Source organism: Balaenoptera physalus (assembly GCF_965194825.1).
Source record: "Balaenoptera physalus genome assembly, chromosome: 3".
NCBI lineage: Eukaryota > Metazoa > Chordata > Mammalia > Artiodactyla > Balaenopteridae > Balaenoptera > Balaenoptera physalus.
In genome coordinates this window covers 83,019,265-83,039,660 of record NC_138890.1, presented here as the reverse complement: position 1 = coordinate 83,039,660, position 20,396 = coordinate 83,019,265, and the positions used below count along the sequence as shown (strand labels likewise).

Below are 20,396 nucleotides of genomic sequence, written 5' to 3'. Positions count from 1 at the left end.
GCCTGCGTGTCTGGAGCCTGTGCTCCGCAACTAGAGAGGCCGCGATAGTGAGAGGCCCGCGCACAGCGATGAAAAGTGGCCCCCACTTGCCACAACTAGTGAAAGCCCTCGCACAGAAACGAAGACCCAACATAGCCATAAATTAAAAATAAATAAAAATTAAAAAAAAAAAGAACAAGGTTGTGGGTAATTATATTTTCCCTCTGCCCCATCCCATGTTGCAGAGTCAATGTGTGTAGGCCACAACAATAGTTCTAGTAGGATAGAACTGGTATGGTAGTTATGTGTGAGGTACTATGTGAGTACCTCGTAGGTATTATTTCATCTAATCCTCAAAATAACCCTACCAGGGAGGCATTATTATCTTCATTTTTGGATGAGAACACTGAGACCCAGGAAGATTATGTGTCTTGTGTAACATCACAATTTATAGAGGACGCAGGTGGGATTCAAACCCCAATGTTCACTGCAGGACTATTTACAATAGCCAAGACATGGAAGCAACCTAAACGCTCATCGACAGAGGAATGGATAAAGAAGATGTGGTACATACATACAATGGAATACTACTCAGCCATAAAAAAGAATGAAATAATGCCATTTGCAGCAACATGGATGGACCTAGATATTATCATATTAAGTAAGCCGGACAGAGAAAGATAAATATCATATAATATCGGTTATATGTGGAATCTAAAAAAAAACAAAACAAAAAAAGATACAAGTGAACTTATTTCCAAAACAGAAAAAAAAATCATAGACATAGAAAACAAACTTATGGTTTGTTTTCAAACAGGAAAGGGGAATGGGGGGAGGGATAAATTAGGAGGTTGGGATTAACATATACACACTACTATATATAAAATAACCAACAAGGACCTATGGTATAGCAGAGGGAACTCTACTCAATATTCTGTAGTAACCAATATGGGAAAAGAATCTGAAAAAGAATGGATATATGTATATATATAACAATCACTTTGCTGTACACCTGAAACTAACACATTGTAAATCAACTATACTTCAATATAAAATTTTAAAAATTTTAAAAAGATATCTGTAAAGATGAAAATGTAAATACTCAAATACCATAGAACTGAGAATAGAGATACACGGTGAACATCAAAGAAAAAAAAACCAGGGTGTCTGACTCCACAACAGTGAGGGAGGGGGGAGGTGATGGGAGTAGTCCACCTGGATGCAGGTGGAGAGAATTTAAAAATAATAATAAAACCAATTAGAAGTCAGATGGCTTTTTATTATCACCATAAGCAATTTTCAACAATGCAGTGAAGAAATATTTTTCCTCACTTGGGTGAACCACTCCCACTGTCTTATTAGGCTGGATGCTTCAATATCTGTGCCTAACATTGGTGCAGCCGTAGTACAACTCTAAGGAAAGCCCAGCTGGGACACTGAGGATGGCAGAGCAAAGAGACGGAAAGACCATATGGGTTTTAAAAAAATTACTGTGGTAAAATATACATAAAATTTACCATTTTAACCATACAATTCAGGGGCATTAAATACATTTGCAATGTCATACAACCACCACCACTACCCTTTTCCAGAACTTTTTCATCATCCCACACAGAAACTTTGTACCCATGAAACATGACTCCCTATTCTTCCCTCCCCGCAGCCCCTGGTCACCTCTCTTTTTTTTCTCTATGAATTTGCCTACTCTAGGTAACTCATATAAATGGAACCGTACAATATGTGTCATTTTGTGTCTGTCTTTTTTCACTTAGCATTGTGTTTTCAAGGTTCATCCACGTCATAGCATGTAACAGAATTTTATTTCTTTTTAAGGTGGCACAATATTCCACTGTATATAAGAACTGTTGTTTTTTAAAAATAATTAATTAATTTATTTATTTTGGCTGTGTTGGGTCTTCGTTTCTGTGCGAGGGCTTTCTCTAGTTGCGGCGAGCGGGGGCCACTCTTCATTGCGGTGCGCGGGCCTCTCACCATCGCCGACCCTCTCGTTGCGGAGCACAGGCTCCAGAAGCGCAGGCTCAGTAATTGTGGCTCACGGGCCTAGTTGCTCCGCGGCATATGGGATCCTCCCAGACCAGGGCTCGAACCCGTGTCCCCGGCATTGGCAGGCAGACTCTCAACCACCGCGCCACCAGCGAAGCCCAAGAACTGGGTTTTTAATGACACCTTTGAGGCACCATACCTTAGGGGACCTCTTGTTAGGTTAGATAGTAAGTTTTCCTTATAGTGCAAAAGTCACATGGCATTGGCTTTTCTGTTTCTTACAGCTGAAAGAATCCTGACACACAAGGCACAACTCAGGTTCTTCTGTGAAGCTCCAGGGTGGGCAATGAGACCCGCAGACGATCAAAATGGATGCTCTCCAGCATGTGGCAAAATTTTACAGAATTTCCCTGTAAGTCTGAATCTATACACGTGTACATGCGTATACACACACTCACACGACCAGGGCCACACCTTTACCTCTTCTCATCCTCAGTTTAGCTATTTTGATAATCCCTTATTACAACAGTTAATTTCAGCATAGACAGTTACTCAGTACTTAACATTTTTATTCATCATAAAAATATATATATGTAACTCCAAATCGAGTGAGACATTGCGCCTGGTGCTCTGTGGAGGAGTACAGATTGATGCCTCTTTTCAAAACACTTTTCCACAATCTTCACTGGACTTGGAAATAAGCTTATTAGTCAAAGGTAAAAAATAAAAACACTTATTTAAAAATCACCATCCAGCATTAAGTGCTCCAACTTTGGCAGGCAGGCAGGGCGGGTGGTTAATGTTTTATTTGTATATGAAATTGGAGATACAGGAAGCAGTGTGGCAAAAAAAAAAAAAAATGAATGCTTATCATTAGAACTGAAAAAAAAAGTGAGTAGTACGCTAATATGATAGAAGGGAACTTTTAAGTCACCACACAATGAGAAGAATCTCATCTTTGATAAGTACTAGTAGTGGGGGAGGTTTGACTTATTTGCAGGATTATGAAACGTGTTGATTCATGACTATGAAGAGGTGGACTGTAGAAAGCTGTGAGCAGACCCTAGTGTTAGAAAGGGATATGGAGAAGTGGGAATAAAGAGAAAGAAAAACAGGGCAGAATGTTTTTGCTCAAGGGTCCCTAGAAAAAATTTTTAAAATTAAAAAAAAAAATCTGAGTAAGCACGTACTGTAATATTTTTCTGTGACTATAAAAGTGTAATGGGAAGCATTAGAAATCAATTACACTGTAAAAATATACAATAGCCTTTCTTTGTGAGCATATATATGAAGCCTCCTGCATCTATTATATTATAAAATCACGTTACACAATTCTTTTTTTTTGCTTGTTCCCTTTTCTGGTTCCTAGTTATTCACATTCTGGGAGAGGACAAAGGCCTTTACAGATTCATCAATCCAATCCTTTCTTTTCACAGATAAAGGAGGGTAAATAGCTTGCCCACGGTCCCATTCATCCTCAGTGAAAGAGACTGGGCTAGAACCACCAGGTCTCCTGATCCCCATCTGCTGCTTTTCTCATTACAACGTGACCTGATTCACACTCCGCCTCGTCCCTGGTCTGTATCTGATGGTTCTCCCTCAACCTCAGCTGGGGCAGAAGGGTTGTGAAAGACAGGACCCGGTCCGCTTGGGGCCTCTGGTTTGCTATGAGTGTGGGGCACTAGAAGAGGATGCCAGAAAACGCATCTCCCACTTCCATCCCAAGTCTGAAAGTGACCTACAACACACACACACACACACACACACACACACACACACATACACACACAGAGTCAGGCTCTGTGATCACCTAGCTGAGAAATATTTCCTTGATAGGGCATTGTGTGAGAGAGGAATGTTTAACAGCTGCCATAGGAGAGGTTATTGATTTTAAAGGAGAACATCTGGCCAAGGATACATACACCTTTCAGAAGCTCCTGGTCACACACAATGACCAACAATGGAGAGCTTCCAGCTCCAGGGGTCATGTCAACACCAGGCACGAAGTCCCTGACCACAATACCATCAAATGGGCCACTAATCAGTGGTGGGAACTGCCTCCAAATATACAAATTCCAGCAGAAAGGAAACACATTTGATTGGATTCTTTTAAAGAGCCCTACCAGTCTCACATCTATTTTGGGTTTCATATTTTTCCGCACTCAACATTCTAAATGTTCTAGTCTGGCTATCCCTATTTCTGGGTGACAACACCGGGAACGCTTTATTGCAACATTCATGAGAGGTGCCTCGAAAGTGAGGGCGGTCGGATCGCTCGAGGCCATTTTCTTCTGCGGTTCCTTTGAGAACAAAATCAAAGTGTTATTGTATTTTTTAAATGTCTATCATAGAAGGTTTTGATCAAGTTCAATACGAGGAATATGAATTTAAAATATCTTTTGTTGTAATCATGAACTAGGAAAACTGTGAGAGGAAACAGAGTTCTTGAAACTGACAATTTCAAGTTTATGGAAACATCGAAAAGTACAATTCTACAGACTGTCCTGCAGAAATTTACCTTTCTTGGGCTCCATAAGTTCCTGTAAGAGTAAGGTTCTCTTTCATCTAAACTTTTCCTAGAAATCTGCTTTCTCAAGTGCAGATAAATCATTTGTTTCACAGAACAAGAGCCTGCTGTGTGTTGTGTGTTCCATCTCAGGCAATAAATTGCCTTTGTACCGTATTTCTGGTCTCTTTCCATATAGCTTGCTGTATCCTATACACAGAATCCTGGAAAATCCTTTCCACTTGTGTAGGAAAGCCACGACTTTCTTCCTCCAGGGCGTTGATGGTTCGCAGAGCAAAGGGAGTCCTTTCTCGGGGCAGGGGGTTGTTCAGGGGCCGCATGGGGATGACGGAGTTGTACTTGTGCTGCCGGTTAACAGAGTTCATGAGGGACGTATAGAACTGGAACTTACACCAGGTATCTCTTAAAAAGTTTTCGGTCAATAATAAGATTGTCCAGGCAGACCCATTGACAGCATCATCCAAATTCTGTAAATGCTGCCTGCCACATGGCATCTCAGCAAAGATTATTCCAGGTTTGATGCCGAAGTCATTTTCCAGCAGATTCTGGACTCGGAGGGCTTCGTCTGTGTCTTCTTCAGCATGCAGTATCACAAACTTGAGGAACACCTCTTCTTCTTCTTCCTCTTCTGGCATCTCCTCCACTCCCTTGGCTCCCTCCTGCTCCCCTGTTGGCATCTCCGCTGTATTGCTATGAGCAGCAGCATTACTCAGGGAGATTTCTTCAGATTTCTTGGAATCTGACTTGTGATGTCTTTGACTCATATCCACACTGTGGCTTCTACCCCAAGAGAGAGAAAGAGGGCAGGGATCCGTTTTAGACTTTCCGATACCCATTATAAAGATCCAAATCAGAATAGGAAAGCTTTATTTCTCAGCATTTCATTTCATTCTAAAAGGAGAAATAACAAAGCAGAATACCGTAAACTTAATCAAAACATTAAAAATGGAAAATTTCATTCACCCCGAAAACCTCAAAAAGATTATAATATAAAGTTCTCTAAGAAAGAATTGCCAAACAGATCATTGGGAAATGAAATCACTGGTCTTTTTTGAGCTTCACAAGGGCTACCACAGGTAGTCAAGGGTAAGTTAAACAGAGGGTCCAGTTTAATATAACAGGAGATATGTGGAAATTTTAAATGGTATTATAATCACACTATAAACCTCCAAATTAAAATAAATTACTTTGGTATTTTAGAGAAAAGGTACCATATCAACTCTACCCATATGGCGTTTAAATCCAACTTCTCCATAACCAAATTACTGTGTAAGCTAGAAACACGAAAACCTAAAGAAACAGAATATTCCAACATTAAATACAAAATTTATTTTTGTATCAAACACAAATACAAAACAGAATACAGATATCCTAAAGATGGCTAGCAAGCAGCTCTACTGACTCAGAAGAGAAGATCTGAAATGTCAAACGACTTGTTGCCCAGAAGTCACGGGTTCAGAGCTTTTTTGTTTGTCTAGGATCAGGCCGTGTTGTAGTGGGGCTGGTGGAGAAACTATAATAAGGATTGTGAAAAGTAAGGAATATCTCTTCCAGCTAATCTTGGGAATACTTACGAAAACATTTATTCACCTAGGGAGAAATTAACATCTTGGTTTGGAAGTGAAATCTGGAAACAAAGCCTTGTGATTTTCGCCAGTGAAATTAACAAACAATCATTGTAGTCTATACTCCTTTTATTTTAAAAATCCTAAATTCAGAGTGGAAGAATTAGATCAGCTGTGAAAGAAAGGTACTCCATGTGAATCTAATTTAAATAAATCTTCAGATAATGTCGGCAGTGTTGTTAATATAACCCCCAAACAGGCAGTTTCAGGGGGGGATTCTTTTTTATCAAAAGACAGAAAATTTAGAATAATTATAAATTCCATGTTTTCAAACTATGGGCCCATAGGCTATATTCTAAAGCATTTTTATTTATTGTTCATTGGCAAAGACCAGAGTTCAAGAAGAAATTAGAATTTTATTCATTATGACCTAAGTAACATAGCTACATATGCCAAAATATGTCAGGTTTAGAAGCAACCATTCAGCAAAAATGGTGAAAAACTGTTATGGGAAGAAAAAACAAGGAAAAACACAGGGAATTTTTTTCTAATGTATATAAGGAGTGAAAGGGTTTGCTACTGCCTGTGAATAGTGAAGGAATTGCTGGCTATTGCCTGTCATTTATTCTGTCTGTACTTCAGGTTCTGATCCACAGTATACTGTGCCAGCCACCAAGTGGTAGTCTAAGGCATGACAACCCTCCAATGCTATCGATATCCCAATTAATAAACCTAAATGAACTCAGACTCTCTTCACTGGTTAGGATTAACTGCTGACTTTTTTATTGTATCATTAAAAAAGTTTTACTATGCAGAATTGCGAAAGTAGGTTCCCCTGAATTAAAAAAAAAAAAACTATCCAGAGAAATCTATTAAAGTGTCAATTAAAATGATCTTCACTTATTCATTGAGATAGGTTTGTTAAACCAACTTAACTTCATTATCTTAATCACCAGCTGCTGCAGATGAGTGCATGTGAAGTAATATAAAAGATTTTCACTAAAAAGTGTTGAAAACTTCTAAGGTAAAATGGTGTGTTGAGTCCAAACACAGAATCTTTTGAGATAAACAAAAATAAACAACAAAAGAATTACATTATGAAGAAAAATTACAATTTTACGTCTCATTTTTCTTAAACGCTGGTCAGCAAAAAACAGCAAAATACTCCAGAAATCTATGATGTGCTGTTCCAACTTCCAAGCACTCCTGCCCACCCCCACCCGAAGCAGACCAGCGAGGAGAAAATTAGTGACAATGTCTGAAAACTTCACCATAACCTTCTAATTTGGAGAGGAGAGTCAGGAGCTAGCCAAGGGGAAAAGATGCGGGAAGCTTTGCGCTGGAGGTCTGCCTTTCCCACCACCACGTGAGTCAGAGACGGGGAAGTGGTCCAGATTCTTCACAGGCGTTCTCAAGGCTGGAAGGAAGGGGGAGAACCTGTGTTCACCCGGAGCCAATTAACTCCATCAACAAAGAGAACAGAAGGAAGGCGGGGGGAACGCAGAAGGAAATAGGGGAGGGGAGAAGGCTGGCACGGAGAATCCTGTGAAGCCTCTTCCGTGCTCTCCTCCTCCATCAGGGACAGTTAGCGTCAGGGTTAAAACACTGAGGTTTCAGCTCCTTCCCCTCAGCTAAGCGGGAGGAGAGTGAAGGTGGCTGCAGGGGAGAGGCACACAGGACCACTGTTCACAGGAATAAAAACGTGTGTGTGTGTGTGTGTGTGTGGACATTTCTTTCTTTACTTTTTTAGAAGGGTAAACTTGGAAAATATTTATATGGAAAAGCCCCACTCCCATCCTTGTCTTCCCCATCCATCCTGTTGCCCCCATGGCCTCTTACTGGTGACCGCTTTTATTAGTTTTTCCTATATCCTTCCAATATTTCCTCATGAATACATATATTTTTTCTTTCCTTTTTTTAAAACAAAGTATTACTGTATATATACACATACACTGCCAAACAGCAGTAGGTAGGTAGGTAGATAGACAGATAGATAGTAGACGGCTTTTTCCCTTAGTAATATAACCTCAGAGCCTTCCATAGCAGCACCCGGAGAACCTCCTCTTATTTACATAATCGTCTAGCATGTGAATGTACCATAACTGTCCCGTTCTTCAATACGTGATTTGTTTCCAGTCTGCTACTATCATGAACAATGTGGCAATGAATAACTTTGTACAAAGGTCATTTATGTGCAAGGTCATCTGCAGAATAACTGCCCCAAACAGGATTTCTGTATCAAAGGACAAATGCATTTGTCATAGTGATAGATTTGGCCAAATCGCTCTCTGTAAGATTGAACCTTTTTTGGTTTTGTTTTGCTTTTCACTTGACAGAATGACACCTCCACCTCCATCCTTTGCCCCAGAAAAGATCTAAGACCAAAACTACCAATTACTATTGACCACAGCCCAACTGAGCTAATCACATCCCTTCAGGGCAACAGAAATGTGGAAAGATACAACCCATCAGGATGGAGCCCTTAAACCGAAGTTCTGAAGGGAAGATCAACAGGTCCAGGATAAGAAGGAAAGAGAGTCCAGAATGTATTCACTGTATATCTAGGCAAAAGAAGGTGCCAAAGGAATCCCCCCACATTCAATAGGAGTAAGATGAAAAGAACAGCACGGCATATATGCACACTGGGCAAGTGTGCACAGATGTTACAGGAAATAAGAAAGAAGATAAAGAAGAATCAGAGCATGCAAGAGACAAATAAAAAATTCCATTCTCGTTAAGACTACGTGCTCCGGAATCAGACTGCCTGAATGTAAATCCCAGCCCTACTATAAAAAAAACTGCAAGACTTTGTACAAATTACTGCACGTATATCTCTGTGCTTTGATTTCATCATGTGTAAAATGGTGATAATTATAATACCTACCTTTAAGGTTTTTACAAAGATCAAATGGCTTAGAAGAGTGTTCCATAAATGTTAGCAGTTAATATTGTTATTACATACATAACAAAGAAGCCAAAGAAAACTTTACGGTTTTACTTTAGCAGCAATAAGAGAAGGCAGAACTAAGCTGTGTGCCTACAGGGGGGTGAGTGGATGTGGCACAGGACACCTGCAGAAGTTCCCTTTGACTGTTTCATTGTTCTCAGTAAAAGAGGAAGCAAAACCCCTTCCTTAGGACTGCCCCAAACCTCAATCTCATTTTGTAGTGTAAATGATACAGGATGGAGCCCACTGGGGTGAGATTACCGTGTCCACAAGGTTATTATTCTTCCTCAGCCCTACCCAATGCTGATTAGTGTCTGTGTGTACTCTTGCTCCCAGCAGAAGACTTCCGTGGCTGGAAGACAGTCAGGGCAGCACCCGTTGGGTCCTATCCCAGGACAGCCCCTCTCCATGCAGAAATTTCCCAGGAGGTTCCTCAGGGTGGTTACAACCATCAGCCCTCTCTCCCCTGTCCCAAACTAAAAAGTGAAACATCAGTGTGAATTTCTCTTTCATACAAAGTTTACTTTCCTCACCAAGACCTTTGTGAGAGTCAACTGTATGTGTCAGCTGGGCTAGGCTATGGTGCCTAGTTGTTTGGCCAAAGACCAGCCCAGATGTCGTTCTGAAGGTATTTTTTAGGTGAGACTGACATTTAAAGCAGTAGACTTTAACTGTAAAAATAATGAATCACTATGCTGTATACCTGAAACTAATATAATACTGTATTAATCAACTATATTTCTATTTTTAAAAATAAATAAAGCAGTAGACTTTGAGTAAAGATTACCCTCAATAGTGTGGGTGGAACTTACTCAATAAGTGAAGGCCAGAGCAATACTGAGGTTCCTCAAAGAAGAAGGAATCCTGCCTTGGGACGGCAACATAGAAATTCCACCTGAGTTTCCAGCCTTCAGACTCAAGACTGCAAAGTCATCTCCTGTCTGTTTCTAGCCCTGCAGATTTGGGACCTGCCAGCCTCGCCAGTCACATGAGCCAATTCCTTAAAATGAATCTCCCACCCTCCCTCCTCTCTCTCTATAAAACCTATTGGTCCTGTATCTCTGAAAAACCCAAATACAACCTTCCTTAAAAGTTTGTTGCCCTAGAATTAAGAGTTACTGTTTCCATTTAAAAAAAAATTTGACCACTTGGGAAGAGAGGCTCCCAAAAAGCAGTAAGTAAAACAATGATCAGTAATAACTTGATAATAAAATACATATGCATAAACCATTTTCAACCTGTCCATGTGTTTACCACAGAAAAAGCTTATGCGTTTAAATCACTGCCTCTGAAATGTAACACATTTAACAAACATTTAGGCATCTAGTTCTTGGATCCTTTAGCCCCGGAGAACTTTTTCCTATCTGAATAGCACCATCTTGTGGGAAGTACATACAAAATTAATAGTTTCTTTGCTTAATTCAATTAATAAATAGGTTTTGTCATTATTAATAAGGGTTGTTGAAAACTTACTCTGCACCAAGACCTGCTGGGTTTTAGGGATGTGGACCCAGGATAAGCAGATAATTAGGACTCACTGCACTGGTGCTTCATTCAAATAACAGGTGCTACCAGAGCACTCAGGATGGACACGCAGTGGGGAGCACTGCATCAGTAAGGCCGAGAGGCGGACGGTTTCCAGGCAGTGGGAGCACCATTTGCAAAAAAAAAAAAAACACTGAAGCACCAGAGGGCACAGTGTATTAGGATCATTTTGCTGTTACAATAACCTAGATGAGAAAGCAGAGCCCTGAACTAAGGAAGTTATGGTGGAGATGAAGATATGTAGGAGGTGCCAGGGGTTGGGAGGGTGACGGAGAAAGAAGGATCAAGTATGCTTCCCAAGTCTATGCCTTGTTACATTCGCTGAGTCGTTTGCTGAGACAAGCAGGGTGGGGGTTGGATGTAGTTGACCAGTTCATCCAGTTTGGGACACAGGGAGCTTAGGGTGCCTGTGACCTGGAACAGGAGCTGTCCAATGGGTACTTAACACATGTAGGTCCGAGGCTGAGGAGAGCATCTCGATGGGAGATAAAAGCTTGACACTAGCTCAAATCTGTAACTGAAAACAAGCAGAAAGAAAAGAGAAGGAAGAGAGCTGAAGACAGAATCAATGCCTGAGGGGCACCTGGAGGAGGGGGACCCATAAAGGAGAGGGAGGAGCGGCACCCGGGGAGCAGGAAAATCAGGCACAGAATCCGGAAGCCAAGGCAGGAGTACCTCGAGCAGTGGTCAGCATCCAAGGCATTGAGCCCGTTGAGGTTCTCCGGAGCAGTTCCAGGGGATGGTGGGAGTCACCAGTATGCTCAAGAGTCTAGAGGATGAGGATGAGGGGGCGGGGGAGGGGAAAGCTTAGCTAAGAAGGAAAGAAGCCAACAGCTACAAACGAACATAGGGTGGGGAGAGGATTTCATGAAGAGAGGAGAAACTCAGAATGCTTCGAAACGGAGGGAACTGGCTAGTAGAGAGAAAGAATGAAAAGTATGGATGGGAGCTTCTTAGAGCCGAGCTGTTCTCCTCTTGGTCATTGGGCAGCTCTCTCTCCTACTCCCCCTTTCCCTGGGAGAGGAGAGAGGCCACCTAACTCCTGAGGGTGCTAGGTCCCGGGCTAATGTCTGTGATGAATACTGCAGATGATGTGGTGACCTACAGGACTTTGGGTTTTAGCTTTTTGGGAGAAGGTGAGTGTGCACTTTGCTTTTTTTTATCAGAGATGGCTGCATTATATTGGAAGAGAGCACATTTCTTGCTATCATCGTCTGGAGGTTTAGGTATGGAAAGAAGGGAAGTTACGGATGTTAAGTAGCCAAAGGGGCGTTCTGTAACAGATCCTGCAGATTTGCTCATGCAAAACTTATTCCAACTTCCTTTTAGTGAACCTTCCTGTACTTCCTGTACCACAAGTACTAAAAGCTCTATTTCCTAGACTTCCTTGAAGCTAGGGTTCTGGATGTAATTTAAGTTCTGCCAATCAGATGTACTTACTAGTCTGAGTTAAATATGAAGGGAGGCAGAGCATGAGGCAGTGACTTTGCTGGTTAAGACTCTAGCAGGGTTGGTGTGATTCAGAGCTGGCAGCTTGCTGATCTGGCAGGAGGTTTCGTGGTTGTGGCAAAAGCTCCAGCTCCGGACTTCCCTGGTGGCGCAGTGGTTAAGAATCCGCCTGCCAATGCAGGGGACACGGGTTCAAGGCCTGGTCCAGGAAGATCCCACATGCCGCGGAGCAACTGAGCCCGTGTGCCACAACTACTGAGCCTGCACTCTAGAGACCGCGCACCACAACTACTGAGCCCACATGCCACAACTACTGAAGCCCGTGCTCCGCAACAGGAGAAGCCACCGCAGTGAGAAGCCCGCGCACCGCAACGAAGAGTAGCCCCCGCTTCCTGCAACTAGAGAAAGCCCGCACACAGCAAGGAAGACCCAACACAGCCAAAAATAAATAAATAAATAAATTTTTAAAAAGCTCCAGCGCCACTAGACCAGTTCGGTAGGTGGTGGTCTGAGGTATTCCTAGAAACTCAATCTGGACTCTAGCTCTTCAACTTACCCAGTGGTACTGTACATTTTGTAATATCCTCTAATGTACACGTTTCTGCTTAAACTAGCTATAGTAGACTCTGTTCTCTGCAACAAAACTATGATTGATACAACATCCAAATCCAGGCCAGGGAACTACAGCAGGTCAGCAGCAAAACATGGTCTGCCACCTGTTTTTATAAGTAAAGTTTTACTGGAAGACAGCCATGCCCATTCATTTCTGTATTGCCTATGGCAAATTTCATGCTACAGAGGCAGAACTGAATAGTTCCAACAGGAGCCGTGTGGCCTGTATCACCCATTGTATTCATTGTCAGGACCCAACAGAATAGACCTGAGCCAGCCAGACAAGGAACACGTAGACTTTTCTTTCAGGCTTCTTCACACTGGAAATATTTTATTAAAATAAAATCCCAACTAGGGTGATCAATATCTTCAGGAATAGGATGGGTAGAATTTGAATCCACCTGTTCTTTACTGAAATAACATTACTGAGAGTCAGCTGTCATTTATTTATTTTCTTCTTTTGGGGCTTGCACAGAATCCATAAGGATAGCAAAGGCCCAGTATAAAGGAAAGGATTAATTATCAAATATTACCCATTGATACTTACAGTCTAACTAAGCTAGTGCCTGTATTTTTCATTTTAGGTACCAAAGCTTGCATTAGAAATGTTAGGGATCTGTAGGAGTCTAAAACCCTATATCTTCCCTTCATGGCTCTAGTCACACTACAATTAATTACATGTTTGAGTATCTGCTTAGTTTCTCATCTTTCCCATTAGACTGTAAACTCTATCAGGATAACACCAAATCTGTCTTGCTTGTCACTGTATCTCCAGAGTCTTGCACATAGACAGCATTCAACAATACCTTCTGAATGAATGAATGAATTAGACAATTCCAAATATAAGACCTAACACAGTTTTTCAAGTTGAGAGATAGCTGAACAGATAGCTCTTTATCATCCCTAGCATACAAATTATTGACTCAATCAGAATAGGGACCAGCCTATCCAAATGTATGGATTTTTTAATGAGAAATTACATTACATTTTTAAAAACGGTGTGAATATAAATATGGTACATTCATTTCAAGATACAGCTCCAGGGTCATATTTGGCTGAATGCATTTCCTTTGATCTCCAGGTTGAGTTAAGTACTCCTCCTCCGGCTGCCCATAATATCCTGCTCATATTTCTTATAATATGTATCGCACAGCACTTTTAACTTGTCTTCCTTGCTGGCCTGGGAGGTAGCTTCCACCTCATTTTCCCAGACTTCTCCACCATGGAAAATGGCGCCATCATTTGCCCAGTTACAACAGCCAGAAACCTCAGGCATCACTGACACTTTCCCCTTCCATTCCTACACTTTCACTTCCAAGCTGTCAGCAAGCCAACCTGCAAAACCCATCTCAAAATGTTCCACTTCCCTCCCCACTGCGTTTTCACTCTAGATCAACATCTCTCCCCTAGTCTACTACACTGCTCCTTCCTAATCGGTCTCCTATAGCCACTCTTGGTCAGTCTAATCCATTCTCCACTCAGCAGCCACAACGATCTTTTTTAAGTACATACAACTGATCAAATTACTACCATCTACACCCCTGCAATGGGTTCCTACTGCTCTTAGAATCAAAATTTCTTAATATGGCAAGGATGCCCTGCAGGATCTGGCTCCTTCAGCTCCAAGCTTATCTCGTGCTTCTCTTCCCTCTGCTCCCCCAGTTCCCTACATGTGTGTCTTTTTTTTGTTTCTCAAACTTGCTCAGCTTTCTCCTGTCACAGGATCTATGGAAACATTTTATTGCAATTCTGAAGTATGAGTTACATGACTATATTTCCTTATCAGAGAACTTGTACATAGTAGCATAGGCTAGCCAACATTCTATTGGAGGCACACAATCAAAATGTTCAAAAAGTAGGGAATGGCAACATAAACTATGTCATATTCTTCATATGATTGAACCCTATTAAATCATCAAGATGTTTACGAATGTTACGAATTATTTTAACGACATGAGAAAATGCTTCCATAACAATAAGTGAAAAAAATAGACTATAAAATAAAATATACTGTAAAACTTTGTAAAAACAAACTATAGAGAAAATAGATTGGAATGAAGTATACCAAAAAGTTAACATTGGTTAGCTGTGTATGGTAGATGTGTGAATGTACATGTATCTATATCTATACACCCTTTTTCTACAATGATAATGTAATCTGGAAAAAAAAAAGATTTCTTAGTAAATACATTATTCTCTAGATTTTGTTTTTAAATAGAGGTCACATTCACTTAATGCCTCAAATAGTATATACCTTATGTGCCATATCTGCACATTTTGGATGGGTTGAGCTCACCTCCAGGTTTAACTCTGTTTGATCTCCTGTTTTTGTTTTTTTTAATCTATATGCAAATTTTCTGGATTTGCTAACTCTAAACCCAACAGGGGTCTTCCAATATCTTACTTAATTACACATACTAGAAGGCAGAATATTCATCTCCACAGTACCTAAAACAGATCCTTGAGCAAGTAAATGTTTAACTAATTTTTAAAAAATTGCTTCCATCAGGTAGAAAAACAAAAATACACAAACTGGTCTTCCCCTGAGCACTGTCTTTTTCATCTGTGGAGCCTGTCTCTTTTCTCAGCTGTTAGGAAGGTCCAGGTCGATGAGTGCTGTCTAATCAACATACAGAAGCTTGGGGCGGGAGATCTGACCATGATTTCACTCATGGCTTTCCTTTAACCGTCCTACTCTTTGTTCCATATTCCAAATCCCTTTATTTTAAAATTTTATTTAATCTTCTATTGTATATGTTTATTCAAGCATCTGAAATCCCAACTCTGAAATGAGAAAAAAATTTTTTTTCTGTTCTTTTAAAAGAGAGGAAGGTATTGGGTTGGCCAAAAAGTTCATTCAGGTTTTTCTGTAAACTTTTTGGCCAGCTTAATAGTACCTATTCTACTGGTAACATCACAGAGCTAGTTCTTTGGGATTAAAATAAGAAATAAACATTATGTAAATTACACGGTCTTTTATTTCCCAACAGCTTTTCGTGAAGATGAAAATATTGCTTTTCATTTCCATTCCCACATATTTTAAAAAGAGAACTGAATCTTGCTATGATTCTTGTTATTCTGACACTGGCTCAGTCACTACACAACTTAAAGATGTGTATAATATTCTCTGAACAAGTGCCTTCATTTTTCTTCTTCCCATTAAAACTACCTGTTACTGGTACCACTCAACAAGGTTCTGAATCAGAGACTACTGCTTCCCACTGAAGCAAAGGAATTGAAAAAAAAATATTGCATATTCTTTCCAGTAAACAGAGTATTTCCCTTTCATTTTCAATATTTAAGAATGAGAACTAGCCTTAAAGGGCAAACCTTCTCCAAACCAGGAACAACATTTTATAAAAGGGAAAACTTGTACATCTTATCAAAGTGAGACTCAAGAGAAAGCTGCTTGTGCACTTTCAATATTAGAGAGTCCTAGCAACCAATAAGGATTTAACGGTGCCATAAGCTTCGTGGAATATTAGAGAACAGCGTTCAGTATCTAACAGCCACCAACCCAGAGGATCAGTGACAAGATGTTACCAGGACTAAGGCAGTAACCCCTGAGGCAGTATCTGAACAGGGGAGTGAGAAAAGTGAAGGTGTACAGCCTGCCATGGCCTAGCAGAGGCCTGCTGCAGGCAAGGAGAACAGCAGCAAGATCAGAGCCACTCCAGCTGAGGGCGGGGCGGGGCGGGGCGGGGGGTGGGTGACGGGTGGGAAGCAGAGGATAAGACCAGGGAAGCAGTCAGGGGTGAGATGACACAGGGCTTTGAGCCATTGTAAGAATTTGGTTTTTATGATTCTGATGAGAAGCCACCAGAAGGTTTTGAAGGGAAGTGAAAGTTCTGATTAGAGATTTTAAAAAAACCACTGCTGTTTGGAGAAACACTATAGAGAAGCAAGGGTAGAAGCTGGAAGACCAAATCAGAGTCTTCACAGTTGTCCAGTAAAAGAGAATTGTGGTTTGTGTTAGAGAGGGCACATAATATGTGGTCGAACTTGAGCTATCTTTTCAAGGTAGAGTCAACAGAGTTTGCTGGATGCTTGGATGTGGGGTCAGAGCTGAAAAGAGGAGTCGATGACGATCCCTAGAGTTTCAGCCTCATTGAATGGCAGTAACATTTCCTGTGTGTGATAAGGAAGGTAAGTGAGGGGCAAACAGAAGAGGACTGTGTGGGTGTGTATCAGTAATTCTGTTTGGACACACTACATTTAAATGCTGATCAGACTGCCCAGTGGAGATGTTGAGCAAATAGCTAGACACATGCGTCTAGAGCTCAGGACAGAAGTAAAACTAGAAAGAAAAATTTGGAAGTCATCAGCTTATAGATGTTATTTATAGTCATGAAATATGGCTTGGGATAGAAATTGCCTTGGGAGAAAGTTATGGCTCAAAAGAGAATATGGCCAAGAACCAAGCACTGTGGCAGTCTAACAGTGGTTGAGAAAAGAAGGAAAAGCCTGGAGACACAGAAAGAGTGACCAGTGAGGTGAAAGGAAATGCAGAAGAAGGTGGTGGTGACCTGGAAGCCAAATGCAGAAAAAATATCAAGGAGGAGGGAGCGAACAACTGTGTCATAGGAGGTGGAAATGTACACAGACACTGGATTTCACAAGCGACATGGGGGTGATGGAGACAAAAAGCCTGAGATGAGAGTGTGGAGGAGGAAACAGGAGGAGCAGAAATAAAGGCTTGGAGGCAAGTCTTCCAAAGACCTTTTTCTCGTTCTCTTTCTTTTCTTTCTTTCTTTTGTCCTTTTAAGTAAAAGGGAACAAAGAAATGGGTGGTACCTAGGAGGAGACATTTGGTCTAGCGGGGATTATTTAAAGGCAAGTGATTTATCAGCAGGTATTTGTTAAACGAATAAATTTAAAAATACCACAGGGAGCCAATGATTCAACAGATGAGGTGCAAAACATCCAACATACAGCTGGACATCTGAATAACATTTACTTTGTTCCAGGAGAATGTAAGGCATTATTCTATATATGCCCATCTACTTTCTGATTTCAGTGAGACATAAAATGAAGTTGCTTATCTCTATAACCACGCACTATTTAAGATTATTTTTAAAGACTTTTAAAACCAAAGTTTACTGCCATGAAAAACTGGAGAGGTCCTAACTAACAAAACAAGCTCACAGCTGCCAGCCCAAATTATTTCTATCCAAATTAGCTTTGGGACAAGATCCCAAATCAGCAAACCAAAACCAAAACTTTCAGCACTGGCTCAAGTGTGCCTGGCGGAGGCTCCCACAGAACCTTTAAGCCCTCTGAGACGCTGGGCTCTTTGCTTAGGGTTCTGCGGTTTCTCTAAAAGATAGGTTTCCTAGTCAAAATGAAATTTACAAGACAGGAGAGAGTTGCGGGGTCCTCCCTTCACAGCGAGGCAACTCTGCCGGAAGGACGGCCGGCTCGCCCACCCCCGCGCCCGCCCGGCCCCCAGCCCACCCGCCCGGGCGCCCGCTACTTGCCGGGGAGGCGGGCGGCGCAGCACCTCCGCCACGGGTCCGTCCTCCTCGCCCGCCGAGCGCTGCGCGACTTCCCGTGGGGGTCGGGAAGGAGAGGCGGCCGGTCCACTGCGCGCCGCAGACCCCGCCCCACGCCCGCGGCCCGGCGCCGCGCGAGGCGGGGCGTGCGGAAGTCAGGGGGCCGCCGAGCCCCCTCCCGTCGGGGACGCGCCGCCACTTAACCCTTGCAGGCCGGCCCCGCCGGAGGGAGTCTGGGCTTTACGAGGCTGGAAGTCTCTGGGTGGCGGGAAGGAGAGGGCGAGAGGGCGAGAGGGCGGGAGGGCGGAGGAGGGGAACTCGCGCAGGGTAATTGTCCCTGCGCTGCTTTTGTTTTGTTTTGTTTTTTTTAATGTCCCTTGAGGCCCGACTTGGAGGCCCGGAAGGAAAGGGACTCAGCTGTCTGTTCCTTACAGACGTGAGTGCGGGCGTGGGAGCTGCAGTCGCTGCCTCCGCGCCTACCTAGCGCGCCCAGCATGGAGCCTGCAGCGGAGCCCGGGGCTCACAACAGAAGCCCCTAGACTCTAAAGGAAGGAAACAGCCAGTCTCACCCAAACAAACCCTCTAAGACCCTTCCCGAGGTACAGCGACTCTCCGGGTCCTCCAAGTTGGTCCCTTGGCTCTTCCTTTCTCTTTGGGGTTCTCTGACTACTGCTGCAGTCAACCACATCCCTGGTTGGCGGTGGTGGCGTATCAGTACCTCCCCACTCTCAACACCAGCCAAAAGCCACCTTGAGAAAGATTCCTTTCTCAGATTCTTTTGAACAGCCGAAACAGACTGGAACTCCGCAGAATAGTTAGGGAGAACAGGAAAGCAACCAAGTAATTCTAAGAAGGATAAAATGCCTGATAAAGCCAAATATGTTATCCTACCATATCTATCTCAGGCTCCCAATCCCAGTTATTCCTAAAGAACCCAGTTCAGAAACCACTTACCCCCCACCCAACCCCACCCCCCGCCTTCTTTTCAGGCACTCCCTACTCACTGCCAAAGGAGGAGAACCCCATTACTAAACGTCAGAGAAGACAATGAATAGTACACTGGAATTGAAGGCCCATACCTGGATCTCAGAGGCTTACTACTGGTAGAGCTAAGTTATTTTCTCTTCCTCTCCCCCGCTACTTAGCATGAGGATGGGCCATTGAAGGTGGCACTGGCAGACAGTAATTACTTGGTGAAATGCCCTATTAAGCATCATGTCAACACAATTCATTATGCACTGTGACAGCTGGTTTCTCCTCCTCCCTCTATTTTTTCAGGTAAACAGTGGCCTCCCTGTTACTAAATCTGGTACTTTTTGTTGCCTTCATTTTCCCTTCATTTCCTAATCTCCCTTTGGCAATTGACAAGGTTGATCATTGTCTCCTCCAGATACTCTAGTTCCTTGATATTAACAACCCGTGGGGCCTTCATACTCATCCTACTTGTTAAAATTCTTCTCTTTCAGTCTCTTCTGCCTGTTCCTCTTCCTCTGGCAACCCTTCATACCACTGCTTTCCAAACTTTTTCATTGAAATATCACTAATGACAAATGCGATAAACATTTACTTCCCCATTCATCACCCACATCACATGCATAAGTGAACCTAAAGTCACTAATGTCAAGGGCAAATTTACTTGAATTGTCTCATTTTATGTTTTAAATTGCTCCAAATTTTGCATTGTTCTTCATAAATATTCACGTTGTACTAAAAAAAAATTTCAAATTGGTTACAAGTTAAATTTTTCTCCCCAAGTTATCAAGTATACATGTCAAGAAAATGCACCAATCACTTACGCCACAAATATTTAGTCTTCTAAAGGCACTAGGGATACAGTGTGAACAAGACAAAGATGGCCCCAGTCCTCATGGAGATTGTGCAGTCTAGAGCAGGAGACAGAGGACAGACATTGTGTACAATTTCAGATCCATTCATTGAAAAGAATGAATGAATGGAAGAAAGCAGAGTAAAGTGGGGAGGAGTGCTAATTAAGTCAGGAAAGAGATGGCTTCTCTGACATGTAAAACGTCTTTCCTGTGGCTTCATACCCTTGAAACCCTTGGCCTTCAATGCTCGTGTTTTCAGGGTCTTGATCCGCTGTCCTCTTTCGCTTACTCTACCATTTCCCTGGATATCTTACATATGTCCATCAGACTCACAGCTCAATCAGTAAGGATATAAATGATTTGAACATGATTAATGAACTTGACCTCATTGACAGATACAGATTATGGCACCCAATACAATTTCAGAACACATATTCTTTTCACATACAT

At 42.1% G+C, this 20,396-nt stretch overlaps 1 protein-coding gene and 1 long non-coding RNA gene across 4 annotated transcripts in view; one reads left to right on the top strand and one right to left on the bottom strand.

The window, feature by feature from the left end:
• Window positions 1–1,137, top strand: part of LOC309657861 — a 36,966-nt gene extending 35,829 nt beyond the window's left edge. For both annotated transcript variants that reach the window (XR_014261927.1, XR_014261928.1), the window contains one exon: window positions 180–1,137. This is a non-coding gene — a long non-coding RNA (uncharacterized lncRNA). The remainder of the gene's footprint in view (window positions 1–179) is intronic.
• Window positions 1,138–2,535: 1,398 nt separating this feature from the next.
• Window positions 2,536–19,095, bottom strand: TICAM2 (TIR domain containing adaptor molecule 2). Of its 2 annotated transcripts, none has more exons than XM_082455806.1 (2): window positions 18,106–19,095; window positions 2,536–5,290 (listed from the first exon to the last, which is right to left on the bottom strand). In XM_082455806.1, exon 2 carries the CDS (start codon window positions 5,272–5,274, stop codon window positions 4,639–4,641), a length of 636 nt encoding a protein of 211 aa, XP_082311932.1. In that variant the 5' UTR covers window positions 5,275–5,290; window positions 18,106–19,095; the 3' UTR covers window positions 2,536–4,638. The 2 variants fall into 2 exon arrangements, with proteins under 2 accessions (XP_082311932.1, XP_082311931.1); XM_082455805.1 differs by having other exon boundaries at window positions 2,536–5,401; window positions 18,106–19,094.
• Between the last annotated feature and the right edge of the window lie 1,301 nt (window positions 19,096–20,396).